Source organism: Crocuta crocuta, unplaced genomic scaffold (genome assembly GCF_008692635.1).
Source record: "Crocuta crocuta isolate KB4526 unplaced genomic scaffold, BGI_CrCroc_1.0 scaffold330, whole genome shotgun sequence".
In the NCBI taxonomy this organism is placed as follows: Eukaryota; Metazoa; Chordata; class Mammalia; order Carnivora; family Hyaenidae; genus Crocuta; species Crocuta crocuta.
The window spans coordinates 1,278,633-1,299,452 of NW_027530521.1; the positions used below are offsets into that span (position 1 = coordinate 1,278,633).

Genomic DNA, 20,820 nt, shown 5'->3' on the forward strand with positions numbered 1-20,820 from the left:
CCGATTCTTTCTTTAGCGTCCGGGAGCTCGTGTGGAAACCGTGCAGATTTCGGAACTTGCCTAGCAGGGCGTGGAGATGCCTGGGCACTCGTTTTAAAGATTGGTTTACCTCCCAAATCCAAAACAGAGTTCTCGTGTCTGTTATTTAAACTACCCTGGGTTTTAAGCGACTTTTTCCGTGCCCTCTCTAACGCCCACTAAGCTCTTTCTCTCTGCTCTCCGCTCTTCCTCTCCGCGTAGTAGCCTGGCCGAGCCACGTTCCTGCTCGCACTGTGCTCTCCCCCTCCCGGGCTCTCTCCTAGAAGGTTATTTGTAGCCTCTTTGGCGTGTCGGGACAGCGGCCCTACTGGGGTAGGAATGTAGCTGCTCTTCCCACCACATGGGCCCCTTAAAGGGACAGCTATGCTTTTTGGGGGGTTTCCCCCTTCGGGTTGCGAGAGAAGGGGATGGAACTTTCCTCTCGGCCCCCTGGAGGAAGTTTTGAAAAAGATCAAGGGAAATGGCAAGGCACTGGGGAAAAAAGGAAAAGAAAAAAAAAAAAGTCTAAAACGGATACCAACAAAACCTACGAGGAGATTGTCGCCTTCTGCCCCAGGGAGAGGGGAGCGGGAAGGTTCTGGGCTGAGACTAGCCAACAGAATTTTATTGCTCCAGAGCTGTCAAAACTGCATACACTACATCTGCACCGAGAAGGGGGGTAGAAAATTGTGTATATTTAATGCTTCGCAGAAAAGGGCTGGGAGGGTACTTGATAGCTCTTTTGGGTTCTTTTTAAGGACAAAAAGTTTAACAGAAACTTCTGAGCATGGGAGACTTTCTGTGCACATGCATAAGGACTCTCAGTGGTATGAAGATCTAAACTTCCCCTAGCCTAACACTGAACCATCCTTGGAAGTCTGGGGGAGGTAGGAGAGGGGATAGATTCATGGCTCATCAGTGAGACTGAACAGTTGCTCAACCAGAAATATTACCAAGAGGGTCCCTAAGGTGATGTTGCAGGGGCTCCTGGAAAAGACAGTGTTTTGTAGTAGGTCAATGACCACAGCTAGGAGTGGATTCAAGACACTAAGGTTTAAGGTGCTTTTTTGGATATTGCCAGTCCTGTGGGCTTTTCCTAGAGACTATGTGTTTGGCCTGAGCTAAACAGGTTGGGGTAATACTCCAACCCTAAAGATTTTAAAAGGAAACTTAATTGCTGGTGATAGCCCTGGGTATCTTTCTCCTGACCATTGAGGTGAGCCCTCAGGCAGTCTACCACCATTGGAAGAATGGAAACCATGTTTGCCATGGAAGTCTCTTCCAGGTAAGCAAAAAGCTGAAAATTCTGCCTGCTGCTTAGGTAGATAGAAGGTTGTTTCTGAGATTCAGTACAAAGAAGTAGAGCTGAGACTGGTCTCCTTTCCATCTATCTGTGGTCATGGTGCTTAGTTGACCTTGTCCCTCATCTCATTGAACTTGTGAAAGATGCTTGGCTTGTCACTGATTTTGGATTTCCTCTTCTGTCCCCTGTTGAATATCAGATAACATCTTTGGGACTGGCACATGGTATTAAGAATGACAGCTGCAAGGGAACCAGTCTGGCTGTGTCTGATACAGAACACATTGGGCCTGTCCATCGTCTGGGCCAGCAGAGAACACAGAAGGTCACAGAGGACGGGGTATCTGATAGGTCTTTGCTGACTCTTTCTACTGATTGTTAATCTTAATCCCGAAGAAGAAGAAAAGTTGGAAGGATTGGCTATATTGTTTCTCCTTGGAAGAGAAGAGCAATACTAGGGACTTCTTGAATAAGGAATTTCAGGGACTATGTGAAGAAGACTTGTCTTCTTGAATGATTGGGCACAACTCATAATTGTGAGACAGTTCCATGCCCTTGGCAACTAGGTCTGTTAGCCTGTTCCAGCCACAATCTCTACCTTCCTTGATGAATCCTTTTACCGCAGTTGCCTAGGCGTGGGCCATCTGGGCCCCAGACTGTGTCTGGATTACCATTTCATCTTTAGCATCAGAAGCTCTTCTCCCCTTCTCAGCATGGTGGGATTCAGTGTCCCAGGAAAGACTTCCCGCTGACTAGTTGGCTGGCAGAGCCCAGGTTTGGCCCTATAAATAGCTCTGATGGATGTCTGTGGTTGCTGCTCTCCATCCAGTTTAGAGCTGATAAGGTCAGGTTCTTTCTCCCAAATACATTCAGGAGCATTCCCTAAACTGGGTTCTGCACCCATTCATTTGTTCATTCATTCAGCAAACACACATTTGCCAAGCACTATTCTTAATCACCACATACATAGTTGAGTGATGAATAAGCACAGGCACACCTGGGCTTAAATCTTCGCTTTAACGCTTCTTGGTGACCCGGTGTAAAACACTTAATCTCCCTGAACTTCAGGGTTCTTACCTGTAAATGGGGGGTGGGGCAGAGCTGGAGTAATAATAAATTGTCATGTGACACTATTATAAAAATTAAATAAGAGTGTATTCAAACCATTCAGCACAGACTGTTCTACAGGCTTGGATAAAATGTTAGCTGTTTGTTAGCAAGGCTGCATAAGTAGATTAGAGATGGTTCTTTCCTCTAGACTATGGGAGACAGGTAAACAAATCATTACTCTAACTACAGTGTCATGTGTCGAAATGGAAGCTTAGCCATCATTCATTTCAGCAGGTTTTTTGCTTTTCTCTTTTAAAGATCTTGCCCCTTCTTCCCACTCCCCCTCCCACCCCCTCCTTGAAAACCTAATGAAACCTAAGCATAGTTGCCTCCTGTCCACACTTCCGAAAAAGAGATCTGTTAAGCTATATCATGAGTCTAGGGAGCCCACACCACCTTAATTCTCCTGGGAGAGGTCCTAGGAGATGGAGTTTTCTTCGGGGAGCTTCCTTGTTAAAAGCTTGCGGTCAGGGATGTGGCCAGGCACCTCACTCTAAGGTTGCCATGACCTGGGGTGAGAGGTGCTGGCTGGGGTCTCTTGTAGCTGGAACAGTTTAGAATTCCAAGCTCTCCCTCCCACTGGCCTGGGAAAGGAGTCAGGCCCCAGAGCTCAGAAGGTAGTAATTGCCCCAATTTGGGGGCGGGGCTGTTGCAGAGCCGCCTTCCTTCATGACTACTGTCTTCAATCAGGAATCCTGTCAGAATGCAGGGATAATTGATGCGGGTCTCAAGCCCATGAGTCGCCTCCAGCCCCCAGCTCCTCCACCCCAAAGTTTGACCCCTGTTGTCTCTTTGTTTCTTCCTTTTAAGTTGGTGCCAGTGATGTCATGTTTTTGGGGGCTGCGGAAAGTTGACCGTAACCAAGAGCAGCCGTTAAGAAGAGCTGATTTGCTGGCCTTCCTGGCAGTTGTTTGACTCCATTTTCTGTTCTGCGTTTTTGATTTAGCAAGAAGCAAACATCTTAGGTGCCCTTGGGCACCTCTTCTGCCCTTTCAAGCAGACTTCATTCTTTCACTGCACTTAGGCATTGCCGTTGCTGAGTGCATGGACTGTAAGCGTCCCTCACACTCATTCCCTTGCTCATTTGGGTCAGAGTGAGACAGGGAAGGGCCCCGCCTGAGACCCAGCTGGGGAAAGCCTCGCTGGGACTTGCTGCAAGCCCTGACTTGGCCTACGGGAGCTCCCCGCCTCACCTCTGCGCGGAGCCAAGGATCTGAGCTGCGAGCAAAGCCGGAAACAAAAGACTGGGAGCAAACCTCCCATCTGGCTGGGAGGCAGCGACACAAAGGTGCTGCTGCATAATTTATCACCAGAGGCTTTTCTGGGGCCAGGAAGCTCCTGGGCTCTAGGCAGAGCCTTTTTGGAGGAGAGGGATCCTCTCGCTGTGTGGGTGTCTGCTCGTGGGCAGGTAAGGAGTAGGATACTGGGAGAGACACCTGATTAGCACGTGAAATAAAGCTTGGAGATTGTAAGTGCCTCTCCAGGCTCTGCAGCTCCATTTCCTGCCAGGAATACAGGGCGGGGGTGGGGAAAGCGCTCCAAATGTTCCCTTAGTTGGCCCCAGCCTTAGGAACCCGACCGCCACCACCTTTTGGGTGTGGACGAGGACAAGAGATAGTTTCTGTGTTGGGTCGACTAGAGCCTTCTGGAAACCAAATACAGATGCCAGGTTATAATATCCATAAGCCTAGCAAGTAAGAAAGGGGAGTTCCCTTTACCTCTTCCCACTCCCCCAACCCTCCCACACCTCAGGCCTTTTAAACAAGAAGTTTCAACTATAGGCACAGAGAGGCAGTCAAAGTGAATGATTCTAAAATGTATCTCCCTCCCCCAAATAAGAATTTGTGCTCTTCAGGGAATAATCGCTGGTAACCATTTTTACATCACAAACTGGGACATGTGGTCTAAATAATACGAAGGTGCTTCTGGGGCAGTTTAACATTTTAAAAGCTTTTGCTGTATCCATGGCACTGTGGTGTTTACCGTGTCTTATCACATTTACCACTCACAGTGTCCTTATGAGGTAGGTACAGTTAGGTTCCTCTCCTACAGATGCAAAACTAAGGTTCAGAGCTGTTAATGTCACACAGCTAGTGAGTAACAGACCCGGGATTTGAACCCAGGGCCTAAGCTGTTAAGCTTCTAACCCATACTGCCCCTTAGTGTGGAATATTTTATATCCAAGGTATTAAAAAAGAACTGGTTTGGGGCACCTGGGTGGCTCAGTTGGTTGGGCGTCCAACTTTGGCTCAGGTCATGATCTCACGGTTCGTGGGTTCGAGCCTCACATCGGGCTCTGTGCTGACACCCAGCTCCGAGCCTGGAGTCTGTTTCGGATTCTGTGTCTCCCTCTCTCTCTGACCCTCCCCTGCTCACGCTGTCTCTCTCTCTCTCTCAGAAATAAATAAAAACATTTAAAAAATAAGATAAGAAACATCTGGACTGAGACTATCTATATTTTATCTTAGATTGACTTTTCTGTTTTCAGTCTTCAGCTCCTCATGGAATCTTAATTCATAAAGAATTACTTTTCTGTGCTTTGATGGAGGGAGGCTTTAAAAAGCTCCCAGGTGGAGAGGAGGTTTGTTGCTCCTGTGAAGCCATGTGTTATTGTGTGGGCCTTGTGTTTTGAGAGGTAGGGGGAGAGGAAGGCAGTATTTTGAGCAGCCCCCTCACAGAGCACAGCCACATTCAAGGCCTGCCGGATTTGTGAGATCTGTTGACTGAGCTGTGGGGCATGGTAAGTAGACTTTTGAGGACCTGGATGGAGATAGCCTGGTATCATAGCTACATTACAGGGTTGAGAGAAAGGAGACATCTAGATGAAGATGATGGGATTAACAATAGTAATAGCTGCTTACCATGCACTTCACGTGTATTATTTCATTTAAATCTCCCAGCAACCCTGTGAAATAGGTGCTCTTACTGCCCCCCGGTTACAGTAGAGGAAGCTAATTCATCTCTGAATTGCTCTGTGGTTTAGGTTCTGAATGCTCTTTCCTATACTTGCCTCTTAGGAATTGGTCGATGATAAACGAGGCAAAGGTGAAGAACACTGTACTCCTCGAGCTCCTCCAGAGAAAGGCAATAATAATGCAGGACTCTTGCCACAGTATTCGTGTGTACCTCTTCCTGTGATCATTCACATCACCAGCTTAACCCTTGGGGCTGGCACTGTAGCTTGGCCCACAGTAAGGCTTTAAGACATCTCCAGCCCTGAAATAGAAGGGCTTAAACGTGGGGTGGCTGGATGAGAGAGTTCTGGGTGAGTCAAATTCCATCACATAGTAATAGTAAGAGCTATGGTTTACCCAGAGCTGAGTGCGTGCCAGGCATTATGCTAAATGCTTTTTATGAGTTAATTAATTCTTATAATGTCCATGTGACATAGGGGCTATTCTTATCCTGATTTTCCTGATAAGAAAGGTTTAAAGAGATTTAAATAATTTGCCCCGCCTCAGACAGCCAGGAACTAGCTTAGTTTTTGTTCCTGTGCTCTTAACATTATGTTCTCCGCCTCATAACTTTGGAGGTTGACCACTAAGAACTTCTTTTCCATGGTTAATAATGGCAAGAGAGGGCTGAACTTGATGGGACCAGTAATTGTGTCTGATGCTACCCCTTACCGAGGCGGCCCACTAGGAGAAGACTTCACTTGGTAGATTTTCAAACTAGATGAGGCTGGCCTCTAGGGCTTTTAGGGACAGAACTAAGTAGATTCATAGCCTGTCAGCAAGTGAAAGGAACTCTTGTTGGAGAAGGGAGTGAACTTGACCTGGATAAGACTAGGATGCCACCTTAAAAAGAAGATTCCTATTTTCTTCAGTAAAGATTAGGCAGAAAATAACTACTTTTATTTCTCATATTCTGGACCTCTCTTTTCCTTTGACTCCAAAGGAATATATCATTCATTCATTCATTCTACAAACTTGTATTGATCAACTACCACATACCAAGCATTGAACTACGCATGGCAAATACAAAGACAAAGCTCTGTGTTATGCAGTTCCACCTGCCAGGAGGCTTATGGCCTGTTAAATGAACAGTGATCCCGCAGTGGGCTAAATGCTACCATAAGAGGAGGCACAAAGTCCTCTGGAGCACAGACCAGGGGCTTTCAATTCATCTGGGGCCACATGGGTCCAGGTGGGGCAGCATCTGGAATGGGTTCATTTCCTGGCCTCCTTCTACCAACCGTTTACCTTTTTTGGTGTTGGTTCTGATGTTTTCTGTGCAAGCCCTGTCGCCCTGTCCTTTGAAACAGGGACTGTTTTCTAGGCTCTCAGAGTTCTCCTGATTCCAGGTGTCTCGTGGATGAGATGAGATCCATTTCTTTTTTTTTTTTTAATTTTTTAATATTTTTATTTATTTCTGAGAGAGAGAGAGAGCAGGGCAGGGTCACAGAGAGTGGGAGACACAGAATCCGAAGCAGGCTCCAGGCTCTGAGCTAGCTGTCAGCACAGAGCCCGATGCGGGGCTCGAACCCACAAGCTGTGAGATCATGACCTGATCCGAAGTCAGACACTTAACCGACTGAGCCACCCAGGCGCCCTGATCCATTTCTAAGTGGCCCCTTGCTGCCACCCCTTTTAGTTACGCCATTTTTGTCTTGCTTACATGGGCATCCTTTCAGTGACAGACACTGCCCACTGCCCAAGAAACTGAAATCAATGGACCGGTCCCTTGATTGGCCTGGGTGTAGTTTAGGATCATTTCAAATAAGGTGTCTTCATTAAATAAGGTTTATATCCTCACCATTGCCACCAATGGACAGGAGGAGAGAGGAGAGCTCTAGTGTGTTATAAGAACCCTTCTCTGATATGAATGATGGTTCTTCCCTTTCTGTTGTAATCCCTTCCCTGCGGGTAGCCGGCCCATCCCAGCACTCACAGGACACTCCTTCAGCCTTCTCACGTCTGGTTCAACTTGAAAAAGCTGCTCTGTAGCTGTGTATAGTCACTGTCCACCTCTACGTGACAGGTGTGGTCCCCCTTCAGTTGAGTGTTCTATGGGACGGTGGAGAACCATGCCTCTCTAACCTTGAGTATGCATCAGTGTCAGCTGGGAAGCTGGTTGAAAGTCCAGATTCTGAAGGCACATTAAAAGAATACTGGTCTAAGGGTAAGAATGGGGCCACCATCCCAGCTGCCCTACTTACCCCATGACCTTGGCCAAAGCAGATGGCCTCACCTCTTAAGTGGGGCCTGCAGTAACTACTTAAGGTTCTTGCAATGATTAGAGGTGAATGCTAGCGTGTATGCAAAAGCAGCTTGCGATCTCTAAAGGGTAACTGCAAAATAGAATTCTTTGTTGTTGGAAGCCCTGTTCCTTTCTGGACCAACACAACACTGAGGCACTGGTTCGAAGGGCTGGGGCTCCAGACTGTCCCTGTTTCACTACTTTACCTTAGGGCAAGAGACATTGGTCTTTAGCCTGAGCAGTAACCAGAAGGAAAGGTCACTGCTTGAGATCCATAAACTCACTGTGTATTTGCTAATTGAGACTGTGTAAAGGAGAGGGATTCAGAAGCCTCAGTGTTATAAATTCCCCTTTTTGACCTCAGTGTTTTGGGAATTCTCATAATAGCAATACCACTTATTGGGAGGCAGTGTAATGAAGTGATTAAGAGCAGAGGCCCTGGGATCAGTCTGCCTGGCTGTGAGTGCTGGCTTCAACCCTTAGTACCGGTGTGACCTAATAGCAGACTTCACTTCTCTGTGTCACCTTCCAGGGTTGTTGAGAGCATTCAATGATGTAGCGTATGAAAAGCACTTAGAAAATTATTTGAAAAGCGTCTGGTAAGTACATACTCAGGAAATGATGGTTGTACTATTGTGAATCTTTTGTCATGTACAAGTCCTGTGCTAATAAGCAGTTTGCATGGATTCCCATTTTATGGATGAGGAAACTGAGGCTCAGAGACCTTAAGCAGCTTAGTGAAAGTTGTAGAGTTGGCGGTAGAAACAGGATTTGAACTCTAGTCTCTCTGACTCCAGAATCTATTCTCTTTACTGCAATGATAACACTGTACCTGGTATAACAAATGGATGTTTCCCTTCTTTCCTTCAAAAGAAAGCAGTGAGTAATTGGTAAGGTGGCTGAGGCAAGGAAGGTTGAGGTGTGAGTGGGATTTCACACACATCGTGAGCACATTCACATGTATCCCCAAAGCTGGACGACCTGCCTATCAAGGGGGAGGGAACACTTGGGGAAAGATCTTTTCATTGTTGAGTTGTGTTAGGTCAAAAGGCCCGAGTCCCTGAAGGCTGAGGGAGTGTGGCTGTAAACAGCTTTCAAGGCCAGAAGATATTGAGTACTCTAACTTCACACTTTCCAAAGTGAAGCCTGCCTGTGCCACCCCCGACTCATTTGTTTCCTTTCTTCACTCACCATTCTTTTTGTAGAACAGGGTTAAAAAGCTGTCCTTTCTGCTCACAGCCAGGACTTGAGTGAAAAGGCAGAATTCCACCTCCGGGACTCCCCAGGGGCAGCAGTTGTCCAGAGAGCTGGCTTTCTGGAGTTTGGTGTGTCTGTTTACCGTATGAAAGCCCAAGCCAAGGGTCTGCCTGGTGGTGGCTGCCTGACCTTCACGTGCTGACGTTCAGATGTTGCTCTGACATGCAGGAAGTCGTGGCTCTTCAGCCGCCTGCAACTAACTTGATGCCCACCCGATGGAATGCTTTGTTCCTGAAGTCTGCTGGGGGAAAGCCCGGACTTCTTTTATCACTGAGCCAAAGGCGGGGGGTGGGGCCCTAAAAAAAAAAATCAACCGAGGACTGAAGGCTACTCTACCTTTAGTATTCTTTTTGACTTGCACACAACACCAGGATACTGCTATTCTTTTTTTTTTTTTAATGTTTATTTATTTTTGAGAGACAGAGACAGAGAGTGAGCAAGGGGAGGGCATAGAGAGAGGGAGACGCAGAATTTGAAACAGGCTCCAGGCTCTGAGCTGTCGGCACAGAACCGGACGCGGGGCTCAAACCCACAAACCACAAGATCATGACCTGACTGAAGTCGCCCACTTAACCAACTGAGCCACCCAGGTGCCCCACAATACTGTTATTCTTGATCTTCTGATGCTGGCGCTTGAGTTTTCAAAATCAAGGTCTTTTGGAAAAATTTAGCCCCTGCATCTCCCACATCTCACACCCCCAGCCTGCATTTATTGAGCATCTTTGGTGTGCCAGGGCACGAGGTTAGGTCCATTCAGTTTATTGTCTGCTCTAATCATTGTGGCCTTTTCACAAATGAGGAAATGGAGGCTCGGGGAGCTAAGTGACCTGTACAGTGTCACACAGCTGGTCGGTGGAACCCAGCCTGTCGCCCCAGGTCCAGGGCTTCTTCCTCTCCCCTCCCCCCAGACTCCTTCATCCTCTCTGCTGTCATCACCCCCTTGCCCTGAACTCCACGTTGGGGCAGCTCTGCTCCCTGCTGTGTTCTTAACTTCTATTGACATTTGTGGCCGGAGGGTGTCGTTGGTGTGGCAGCCTGCCCTGTACATTGTAGGATATCTGGCAGCATCCCTGGCTTCTACCCACTAGATGCCAGAAGTACCACCAGGCACGACAACCAAAAATGTCTCCACACATTGCCAAATACCACACGCACTCCCAGGGTGGGGGTGGGGGTGAAAACAACTGTCCCTGGTTGAGAACAACTGAGTTAGTCTTATCCTTCCTCTTCACCATCCTTCCCTGCGAAGGGGATCTGCGTGTTGGGAGGCCCACTGAATGGAGTCCTTTGGAATATTTAGTCTTTGTGGTTTCATCCAGCCAGAGTTCCTGAAAGTGGTGCCTATAGCTGTGATGAGCTGGTCACACTCCAAAAGTTGCTCAGGATCTGAGTGAAAAAAGCCCCTTCCTTTCTTGGTGCTTTCAGAATAGACCCAAGAGGCTAGGGCTGGGGTAGCTGGGTCTTTAGTGCTTCCCTGGAGAAGAAGCTCTGTTGTGCACTTGCAGAGAGACCTGGACAGACAGGAACCCTGGACTTGGATTAAAGGCTTCCTGTCAAGTACAGAGATGCTGCACCTTTGTTTTCCATAGGAAATCTGGCATCTTTTCTAGGGCAGCTGATTCCCTTAGCTTGCAGTGGGGGATGGGGGGTCTTATTTGAGGATCTGGTAAAATCTGTGGTCCAGGATTACTCCAGAATGTACATTTTGCCTATAGTTTCAACAGTTCACTGGACCCAAATGCCAGCCATCTACTCCTCTGTCCATCCATCTACCCATCCATCCATGCATCTACCCATCCATCCATCCATCCATCCATCCATCCATCCATCCACCCATCCCTCCATCCATCCATCCACCCATCCATCCATCCATCTATCCATCCATCCATCTGCAGGTTAGGAACCCAAGCCTTATGCTCACACTTACCCTTGGAGGTTGAAGTGGAGAGGGAGGGCTCCAGGGCTCTTTCCTTGCTTCTGGGGGTGGGGAGGGATGACAGTACACCCTTTCATTCTGAGCCTTAAATCCTTCCCTGTTCCCATCCAGCCTAAGGGCAGAGCCCAGCTAAGGGGAGGAAGGGGAGAAGAAAGCAAGGGGGAGAGATGAGCAATGAGCAGTGGCCCCCTTCTTTCCCAGCTGCAGCAGCCCAGCGGGTTAGATGAATGTGGGGAGGGGGGAAGAGTGACCCTGGCAGAACCCTTTGTTCCAGCTGAGGCTGGAGCAGGGGCACTGAGCCATTCACACGCCATCCCAGGGCATCCTGCTGGGCATGCTGGGGAGGGGGCACAGCAGCCGGTCATGGGACTTGGCCAGGCAGATAGCTTGATGCTCAATAGGGAAGACCAGCTGCGTGCTGCTGAGAAGGGGGGAGGGACTGCTTCTGCCATCCTTCCTCAAGGCTGAGGCGATAGCCTGTCCCACAGACAGGAAGGCTCTGACTGGTCCCCTCCCTCTGGAGCCCCACTTCTTCTGGTCACCCTCCTTATAGGTGAGCTCTGACCTGGAGACTCACAACAGCCTGTGTTGCTTCCTGCTCCCCTGTGTGGGTTTCCTATTCCAAAAGGGGCTCCAGCATTTTAATTCCATTATTTCTTGCCCTCCCTGGCTAACAGCCAAGGGCCTGGTCCTGGCCAGATGCAAAAGCATCCATAGCTCAACCTAGCTTTGGAGGGAAGGGTCTTGAGGTCTCACAGCATCACCCGAGCTGTCCCCTGCTCCTTTTCCCCAAGGGCACCAACTCCCTGAGTGGCATCATTTATCTCTTGTGTCTTGGGGGTACTGGGCAAAAATCCCTGTCATAGAGGGAGTACCTGGACTGCTTATGAACCCAGGGTCACAGGTTATCTTCTTGGCCATTAGTGTCTTGGAGGAGGGAGAAGACATGGTTGTGTGGTCTGCATCTCCCTGTGGTATCCCTGTGGCTGTCTTGGTGACAGTGCCCCAGACGGGGCTCCTCTGCTTTACTGTCTAGAATGGGCTGTGGTTGGGTGGGAGCTGAGCCCTCACTGGTTCCTCTCCCCTCTGCACAGGGCTAGCCAGCAGCCCTGAGTGTGCTTGTGGTCGGAGCCACTTCACATGTGCCGTGAGCGCCCTCGGCGAGTGTACCTGCATCCCCGCCCAGTGGCAGTGTGATGGAGACAACGACTGTGGCGACCACAGCGATGAGGACGGATGTAGTAAGCACCTCCCTCTTCCAGCCAGGGAGTGGTGGTGGGAAGCAGTGGAAGAGGGGAGGGACCTGGGGATGAGGGTCTGATGAACCTTCTCTGCACTTGTGTCAGACACAGAGTGTTGGACTCTTGTGAGGGTGACAGATATTGACAGATGGGTGGTTTCTTCACAATATAGAGGGCTCCAGTCCTCCTGTGTTTCCTATATTTCTATGCATATATGTCCAAGAAAACAAATTCTGTGACAAGTGTGGAAGAAAATACCCTTGAAACTATAGGCAGTCTCTGTTTTTTAAATTTTTTTAAGGTTTTACTTATTTCTGAGAGAGAGAGAGAGAGAATGAGCAGGGAAGGGTCAGAGAGAGAGGGAGATACAGAATCTGAAACAGGCTCCAGGCTCTGAGCTAGCTGTCAGCACAGAGCCCGACACGGGGCTCAAACCCATGAACCGTGTGATTATGATCTGTGCCGAAGTCGGACGCTCAATCGACTGAGCCACCCAGACGCCCCTAGGCAGTCTCTTTAAATGGATCTCTCTATTTATGTGAATATATGTTTGCGTATTTTTGTGCATATTTGTGCATTTTTTAATATGCGTGCTGTATGTGGATGCAGATTATTTCTGTATTTCTTATGTTAGTATTCTGTATAATCATATCTTTGTTTTAATAATATATATTTTAGGAAATCTTATATTCTCCTTAAACCTTCCTTTCCCCTAGTGTAGTAATATAGGCACAACAGGCTAGGGCCTCCTGCCTCGGATCTATCGAAGTATCACTGCTGAGCCAGATGTCTGGGTTTAGGGATGCAACCTTAGCACCTATGTCTGAAGGTGACTAATTGATCTAATAAGATTGAAGCTACAACCTGGACCTTGTTAACCCTAACCAGTTCAGCTAATCATGATGACATATGGCTCGCCTTTCATGTAGCACTGTCATGTGCATTATCTCAAAAGACCTCTGTGAGCCAAGTATAATTATGCCCATTGTACAGTCAGACAACCTGTAGCTCAGAGAAGGTAACTGACTTGCTCAGCATGATAAATAATGAGTTCTAGAGCTGGAAATTGAGCCCAGATGTGTTCATCATCATTTAACAAGAGGAAAAAGAAAAAACATACACTTCTTTTTCCTTGCTCCTGTTTCTCTTAGTGGTTTTGAGTTCCTTGGGCTGCCCTGCCCTGTGAACCCCTCACCACCGTTCCTTGCTAATAATACTCTGGCTTCTTAGCTGTGGCTTCTGCTCAGCTCCTCCATCAGGCATGAAGTCTGTGAGGAAGGACTGCCTCGTACAGGAGATGTGGGATAAGAAGTGTTGGCAAAGGCTTTCTGGCCGAGGGGAGCCTGCTTCAGACTGAATCCCTGTACCCTTCTCTTCCTGGGACTCAGTGCTGCCCACCTGTTCCCCTCTTGACTTTCACTGTGACAATGGCAAGTGCATCCGCCGCTCCTGGGTGTGTGATGGGGACAACGACTGTGAGGACGACTCGGATGAGCAGGACTGTCGTGAGTGCTGGTGGCGGGCGCCGGGCGGGCTCCATCAGGCTCTGTGGGGAAGGGATTTTCAATTGGAAAATGATGCCCCAGGCCCACGTCACCTCTTGGGTCTTCAGCCCTTTGCCCCTCCTTTCACCTCCCCTCTTGGTTAGATGAGCCCAAGAGACAGCCACCTGCTTCAGATCCCTTTGGGCAGTGTAGAAGTGACTGCTCTGTTCCGTAGGGCTTTCTGTTGGGCCCCCAGCCCCTGCCCCCCACCCCGTCTTCAGCAGCCTGACTGCTCTGTGCCCACAGCTCCCCGGGAGTGTGAGGAGGATGAGTTCCCCTGCCAGAACGGCTACTGCATCCGGAGCCTGTGGCACTGTGATGGTGACAATGACTGCGGGGACAACAGTGATGAGCAGTGTGGTGAGCCGAGCTCCGGGGAGGTGGGTGGGTGGCTGCTGGTGGTCTGGCCGTGAGGGTGGGGGGGAAAGGCAGCAGTGGCTCTAGCACTGCCACACCTTGAACTGCCCCAACATCTGGAGCAGCTGGAGGAAGGCGGGAGGGGCAGAGTAGTCCAGACCCTCCCCCTGATGCACTGCGAGCCACGAGGGGGAACAGGAACCCAAGGCCCCACCTCTCCAGGGCTGTGGCTTTGCCCAGACAGTCTGCCCAAATCCATGGTGTCTTCCAGGGACTGGGTCAGACCCACAGGGGCAGTGAGGGTGGGAGTTGGGGAGGATCACAGGAAGGTGGCCCATCTGGCTCCTGCAGGATCACTGTCCCATTGCATCCCCCAGACATGCGCAAGTGCTCCGACAAGGAATTCCGCTGCAGTGACGGAAGCTGCATTGCTGAGCACTGGTACTGCGACGGTGACACCGACTGCAAAGATGGCTCTGACGAGGAGAGCTGTCGTGAGTGGCCCCAGAACTTGGGCTGGGGCAGGAGGCAGCATGCCGTGGGCTGAGGGGTGCATGCACAGTGGGCCAGGAGGGCGGGCTCTTCAGAAACACTTCCTCATGGCCGAGCTAGGGTGGGTGGGTTTCCCCAGGTGCAGAGGGGGGTCTCCCTGGGGCCTGGAAGCAGCATAAGGGAGTCTCACAGGGCTGTCCCGGATGAAACCGGCTTTCCTGGATGAAACCGGCTTTCTCCTTGCCTGAACGGCTTCCGCCTTCTCGGAGGAGTCCGGGCCTCTGCTCTGTCCGGGCCTGAGTGTACGCCCCTCCCTCTCCCCCACGCCCGCCTTCCAGCCTCAGCAGTGCCAGCACCCCCCTGCAACCTGGAGGAGTTCCAGTGTGCCTACGGCCGCTGCATCCTCGATATCTACCACTGTGATGGGGACGATGACTGCGGGGACTGGTCTGACGAGGCCGACTGCTGTGAGTGTTCTGGCTAGCGGGGCGGGGCGGGGAGGGAGGGCTGCTGCCACGCCCCAAGGAGCTCCTGGGGTGGTAAGGCACAAGTGCCAGCTGGGGCAGAGGCTCAAGGGAGGAGTGTCTGGATTCCCTGGTCCCTGTCGGGCAGAGACGGAGGAGCCGGGCGCTGGGGCCGGGCTTTCTGCTCTGCTGTGGACACTGTGTTCACCGATTGACTGGAGACTGTCCTGTCTCCCCAGCCTCCCACCAGCCCTGCCGCTCCGGGGAGTTCATGTGTGACAGTGGCCTGTGCATCAACGCGGGCTGGCGCTGTGATGGCGACGCGGACTGTGACGACCAGTCTGATGAGCGCAACTGCAGTGAGTGAGGGCAGTGTCCGAGGTCTGGGCTGGGAGTCGGGAAAGGGCTTGTGGAGCCAAAACGGCCACCGTCGATAACGACAGATTGGACAGGACTGTCACGTACGGTGGTGTAGGTTGGGCACAGCCCAGAGGCGCTGTGTCCAAAAGGATGCCAGTCACACGGCAGACTTCTCTATTCTATAATTACATAGGTTTATACATGCATCACGGCAGTTTTCTAGCAGATGGCAGTGAGGCGTCTTGAGGAAAGGTTGCCTTTTTCTGATTTGCACAGAGATGCCATTCAGAACAACCGTGACAAGAAGACTGGCAAGGATGCTGCCACGAAGTGCATTTTGGGGTGGCCGGGTGGAGCTTCGGGCCAAAATGGGGCCAGCCTCTCATGGGGCCTTTGCTTTGCTCAGCCACCTCCATGTGTACAGCGGAACAGTTCCGCTGTCGGTCGGGCCGCTGTGTCCGCCTGTCCTGGCGCTGTGATGGAGAGGATGACTGTGCAGACAACAGTGATGAAGAGGACTGTGAGAACACAGGTGGTGCCCCCCGGGGGTACCCCAGGCTCCTTAACCCACAGTTGGATTGGAGAACAGGGCTGGAGGGAGGGTGTTCCTGCAGCCATTCCAGTCAGGCCACAGTGATGCTTTAGTCCGATCTTGCCCATGGCCTCATGTTGCCTGCCCTTCTCATTACCAGTGTCAAATCCAAGTGCATCTGTTAACCTGCTGCAGCTTTACAGCCTGGACCACAGTACCAGCAACCTCTCACGTTCTAGCCCATACACGGCCTGTTGCTCTGGCCCTAGTGAGCAGGGACCGTTCTCCATGGTTGGCATCCCCCACCGCCCTAGCCTTGCTGGGTGCTGGACACACGGACGCACTCTCTCATTCTGCCCCGTGTCCCTCACCACCCCACCGTGGCATCCTGGGGGAGAGAATGAATGTCGACATTCAGCCAGCCCTGTCTGAGCGGTTTCCTGCCTTGGACCCCGACACTCCCACCTTGAGTCTCCTCTGTCTCCAACTCGCCCTAGAAAATGACAGGCTCCCATCCCTTTTGTTGACCCAAGCCCTGCCCTGCTGTGACCTGCCTCTCACTCCCTCCCCGTCGCCCTCCCTCCCTCTCTAGGAAGCCCCCAGTGTGCCTCAGACCAGTTCCTGTGCTGGAACGGGCGCTGCATTGGGCAGAGGAAGCTGTGCAATGGAGTCAATGACTGTGGTGACAACAGTGACGAAGGCCCACAGCAGAACTGCCGTGAGTGTCCCCGGTGGGCGGGCCTGGCCCCGGGTTTGTGGCTGAACCCCACCCCTGTGGTTCAAAGAGAATCCTCCTTAGGGATTCTTGCAGCCTCGGGAGCTGTTCTTCATGGTCCAGGTGGAATGCCAAGTTGGCTGTCTGGGGGAGGATTCTGGGCTCAACTCCCATCTCTGGCTTGGCTGGCGCAGGGCCCCGGACGGGCGAGGAGAACTGCAATGTTAACAACGGTGGCTGCGCCCAGAAGTGCCAGATGGTGCGGGGGGCGGTGCAGTGTACCTGCCACACAGGCTACCGGCTTACTGAGGATGGGCGCATGTGCCAGGGTGAGCTGGGGCCTGGTCTGGAGCAGGGGCAGGATGCTGGGCAGGGGCAGCGGACAGGCGGCTGTGTTTCCTCTGGGTCAAACATCTGAAGGACGTGACCTCACTTCATCCTCACCCTAGAAGGTGGGGACTGCCCCTTCTGTTTCACAGATGGGGAAACAGAATCTCAGAGAGGTTAAGGAACTTACTGATGGCAACAGAGCCGGTGATAGCAGAGTTGGGATCCTAACCCAGGTCTCCATGACCTTGCAGCCCTTAACCACTCGTTATATAGCCTTCTGACTAGGCCTGGAAAGCAGATGGGTATGTGGGCCGGGAAGCAACTAGTCCGCCTGGGGGGATTGTGGGAGGATGGCAGAACAGAGATCTCCTGACTCTGCTCGGTCCTCCCAGATGTGAATGAATGTGCGGAGGAGGGGTATTGCAGCCAGGGCTGCACCAACAGCGAAGGGGCCTTCCAGTGCTGGTGTGAAGCGGGCTACGAGCTTCGGCCTGACCGGCGCAGCTGCAAGGCTCTGGGTAAGGGGTGTTGGCATTCGGCTGGGTGGACAGAAGGCTGAGCGTGGAGACATCCCGGTGCCCCGGTACTTGGGCGTTTGCTGAGAAGCAGATTTTTCATCTAAGTAAAACGGAGCTGTGAGTTGCATTCTGAGCCCCAAGAAAAACTGCTGGGGAGTGGCGGGTAGGGGAGTATGTGCTGGAAGCTCCCAGTCTTCTAGCACCAATGCCAGCAGTTCTGCATGTGCCCTGATGGGCAGGGGGCCCCAATCGTCAGCTGAGGGAGCTGGGGGTGCATGACAATGGATGTCAGGGGCAGCTTCGGAGCCCAACGGCGGCCCGATTTCTATGCCATGTCCCAGGGCCGGAGCCTGTGCTGCTGTTCGCCAATCGCATCGACATCCGGCAGGTGCTGCCGCACCGCTCCGAGTACACATTGCTGCTCAACAACCTGGAGAATGCCATTGCCCTCGACTTCCACCACCGGCACGAGCTCGTCTTCTGGTCCGACGTCACCCTGGACCGGATCCTCCGTGCCAACCTCAACGGCAGCAACGTGGAGGAGGTTGTGTCTACAGGACTTGAGAGCCCAGGTAGGGCGTGAGGCCCTGTAGGGAAGGGCAGGGCCACACCATGGCAAAGCAGCCGTGGAAGGAACAGGATGCTGGCTTGCATACCTTGGGCAGCAGAACATCTTCATCTTCCAGGGAACTCTTGGATGGAATTCTAGTATAGAAAACATTTGTTAGGAGGCGCCTGGGTGGCTCGGTTGGTTAAGCATCCGACTCTTGATTTAGGCTCGGGTCATGATCTCATGGTTTGTGGGATTGAGGCCTCCATCGGGCTCTGTGCTGATAGCTTGGAGCCCGGGTGGGATTCTCTTTCTTCCTCAACCCTCTCAAAGTAAATGAATAAATAAACTTAAAAAAGAAAAATGAAAACATTTGTTAGTACACATTAATTTTATGGGTTCAGGTTTATAACATTTGCTCATTACTGAGCTCAATAATGAGACATTTTGATGAATGTAGTCATTTGAAATCAGAGATTTATGGGCAACAGTTACAATGTGCCCTCAGTCTTAGCATTTGGTTGAATTTAGAATTTTGATTTGATTGCTTAGTATTAAGAATACTTTGGGGGCACCTGGGTGGCTCAGTTGGTTAAGCGGCCGACTTCGGCTCAGATCATGATCTCAGAGTTTGTGGGTTCGAGCCCCACAACTCTGTGCTGACAGCTCAGAGCCTGGAGCCTGCTTCNACAAATAAAAAAAGAAAAACCAAGTGCTCACTCAGTAATCTCAGGCCATTCTACAAGCCAGTGAAGTGGATTAGAATTTGGTATCGCTCACATTTGACTCAAACACTTATGGAGCATCTCAAGTGCCTCTGCAAAACCCTAAGCCACAATTTGCAAACTCTGGAGCCAGTGCGGTGGGTGTGGGTCAGGGAGCCAGGATTTAGGATGTGGAATATGGTTGGCTGAGAGGAGGAAATTGCTTGACCTTGGACAGCTACCTGATTTCTCTGCACCTTGCTTTCTTCATCTTCATGGGGATTTCAGTATCTAGCTCGTAGAATTGTTGTGATGATTATATAAGTTAGTATATGTCACATGGTTAGAACAGCACCTAACCAACAGCCTTTGTGTGTAAGATGTTGCTCTTGTTACTGTGGCACAAAGGAGCCGTGGCTGAATCCCTGACACTTTTTCTGTTCCCTCTTTCGATCAGGGGGCCTGGCTGTGGATTGGGTCCATGACAAACTCTACTGGACCGACTCGGGAACATCAAGGATTGAGGTGGCGAACCTGGATGGCGCCCATCGGAAGGTGCTGCTATGGCAAAACCTTGAGAAGCCCCGGGCTATTGCCTTGCACCCCATGGAGGGGTGAGTGAGTTGCATCTCAAGCTCCCAAATTGCTCTCGTTACTGGCTGTGTGGGCCTGGTTCAGTCTATATCTGCCTCCATTTACTCACTTATAATTGGTGAGTAAAAAAATGTGCCTGGGGTGGGAGATACACCTGGGTGGCTCAGTTGGTTAAGCATCTGACATCGGCTCAGGTCATGATCTCATAGTTTGTGAGTTCCAGCCCTGCGTTGGGTTCTGTGCTGACAGCTGGGAGCCTGGAGCCTGCTTTGGATTCTGTGTTCCCTCTCTCTCTGCTCCTGCTTATACTCTCTCTCTCTCTCTCAAAAATAAACAAACAAAGAAATGAATAAACATGTGGGGCGCCTGGGTGGCTCAGTCAGCTAAGTGTCTGACTTCAGCTCAGCTCATGATCTCATCACGTGTGCATTTGAGCCCTGCACTAGGCTCTCTGCTGTCAGAATGGAGCCTGCTTTGGTTCCTGTGTCCCTCTCTCTCTGTCCCTCTTGAGCTTGTGCTTTCTTGCTCTCAAAAATATATAAAAACATCAAAAAATATATATATATATAAACAAATTAAAAAAATTTTTTTTAAATACTGGGGCACCTGGCTGGCTCAGTCAGTTGAGCATGTGACCCTTGAACTTGGAGGTGGGGGTTCAAGCCCCATGTTGGGTATAGAGATTACTTTAAAAAGTAAATAAATAAGATCTTAAAAAAAAAAACATGTACCTTATAGCTGTGTGAAGATTAAATGACTCATTTTTAAAAATTGAGGTATAATTGACTTATAACGTTAGGTTTCAGATGTACAACATGATTCAGTATTTGTATATATTGCAGAATAATCACCACAGTAAATCTAGTTAATATCTGTCAGCTATGGTGGTTACAGCAAATTTTTCTTGTGATGAGAACATTTAAGATCTACTCTTAGCAACTTTCCAGTAATACAACATTGTATTATTAATTGTAGTTACCATGCTGCACATTACATCCCCATGACTTACTTATTATATAACTAGAAGTTTATAACTATAATATAACTTTTGACCCCCTTCACCAATTTTACCCTCCCAAATGAGATGCATTTTAATTTTTTAATGTTCATTTATTTATGAGAAAGAGACAGAGCGCGAGCTGGGAAAGGGCAGAGAGCAGGAGACACAGAATCCAAAGCAGGCTCCAGGCTCTGAGGTGTCAGCACAGAGCCTGACCCCGGGGGACTCAAACCCACCAACTGTGAGATTACGACCTGAGCCAAAGTTGGATGCTTACCTGACTGAGCCACCCAGTCACCCCAAATGAGATGTATTTTAAATGGCATATACATATTAGTTGTAGGTGTGTAATATTTTTATTATTAGTTCATAGACTTGAGCTGAGTTATAAAAATTAATGCTAATTAGGAAAAAAACCCTCCTTAAATGGAAATTCTTAACTTCTGGCTTTTAAAAATTCAGTGCAGTCAGTTGAGGGGCATGTCCGCTAAGTCAACTGTTTTTTTTTTTTTCTTAAATAGTTTATTGTCAAGTTGGTTTCCATATAACACCCAGTGCTCCTCCCAACAAGTGCCCTCCTCCATGCCCATCACCTCCCT

The 20,820-nt window shown here is 50.1% G+C and overlaps 1 protein-coding gene across 1 annotated transcript in view; it reads left to right on the forward strand.

The window, feature by feature from the left end:
* Positions 1-1,277: 1,277 nt before the first annotated feature.
* Positions 1,278-20,820, forward strand: part of LRP4 (LDL receptor related protein 4) — a 46,029-nt gene continuing 26,486 nt past the window's right edge. The window contains exons 1-19 of the mRNA XM_077767474.1: positions 1,278-1,303; positions 1,944-2,034; positions 3,639-3,836; positions 5,446-5,619; positions 7,426-7,549; positions 8,160-8,226; positions 8,867-8,967; positions 11,915-12,061; positions 13,450-13,566; positions 13,852-13,965; positions 14,340-14,456; positions 14,793-14,921; positions 15,158-15,277; positions 15,685-15,810; positions 16,403-16,528; positions 16,720-16,854; positions 17,248-17,373; positions 17,715-17,945; positions 19,085-19,241. Of these exons, the coding sequence (XP_077623600.1) occupies positions 1,278-1,303; positions 1,944-2,034; positions 3,639-3,836; positions 5,446-5,619; positions 7,426-7,549; positions 8,160-8,226; positions 8,867-8,967; positions 11,915-12,061; positions 13,450-13,566; positions 13,852-13,965; positions 14,340-14,456; positions 14,793-14,921; positions 15,158-15,277; positions 15,685-15,810; positions 16,403-16,528; positions 16,720-16,854; positions 17,248-17,373; positions 17,715-17,945; positions 19,085-19,241 (2,426 nt within the window). The remainder of the gene's footprint in view (positions 1,304-1,943; positions 2,035-3,638; positions 3,837-5,445; positions 5,620-7,425; positions 7,550-8,159; positions 8,227-8,866; positions 8,968-11,914; positions 12,062-13,449; positions 13,567-13,851; positions 13,966-14,339; positions 14,457-14,792; positions 14,922-15,157; positions 15,278-15,684; positions 15,811-16,402; positions 16,529-16,719; positions 16,855-17,247; positions 17,374-17,714; positions 17,946-19,084; positions 19,242-20,820) is intronic.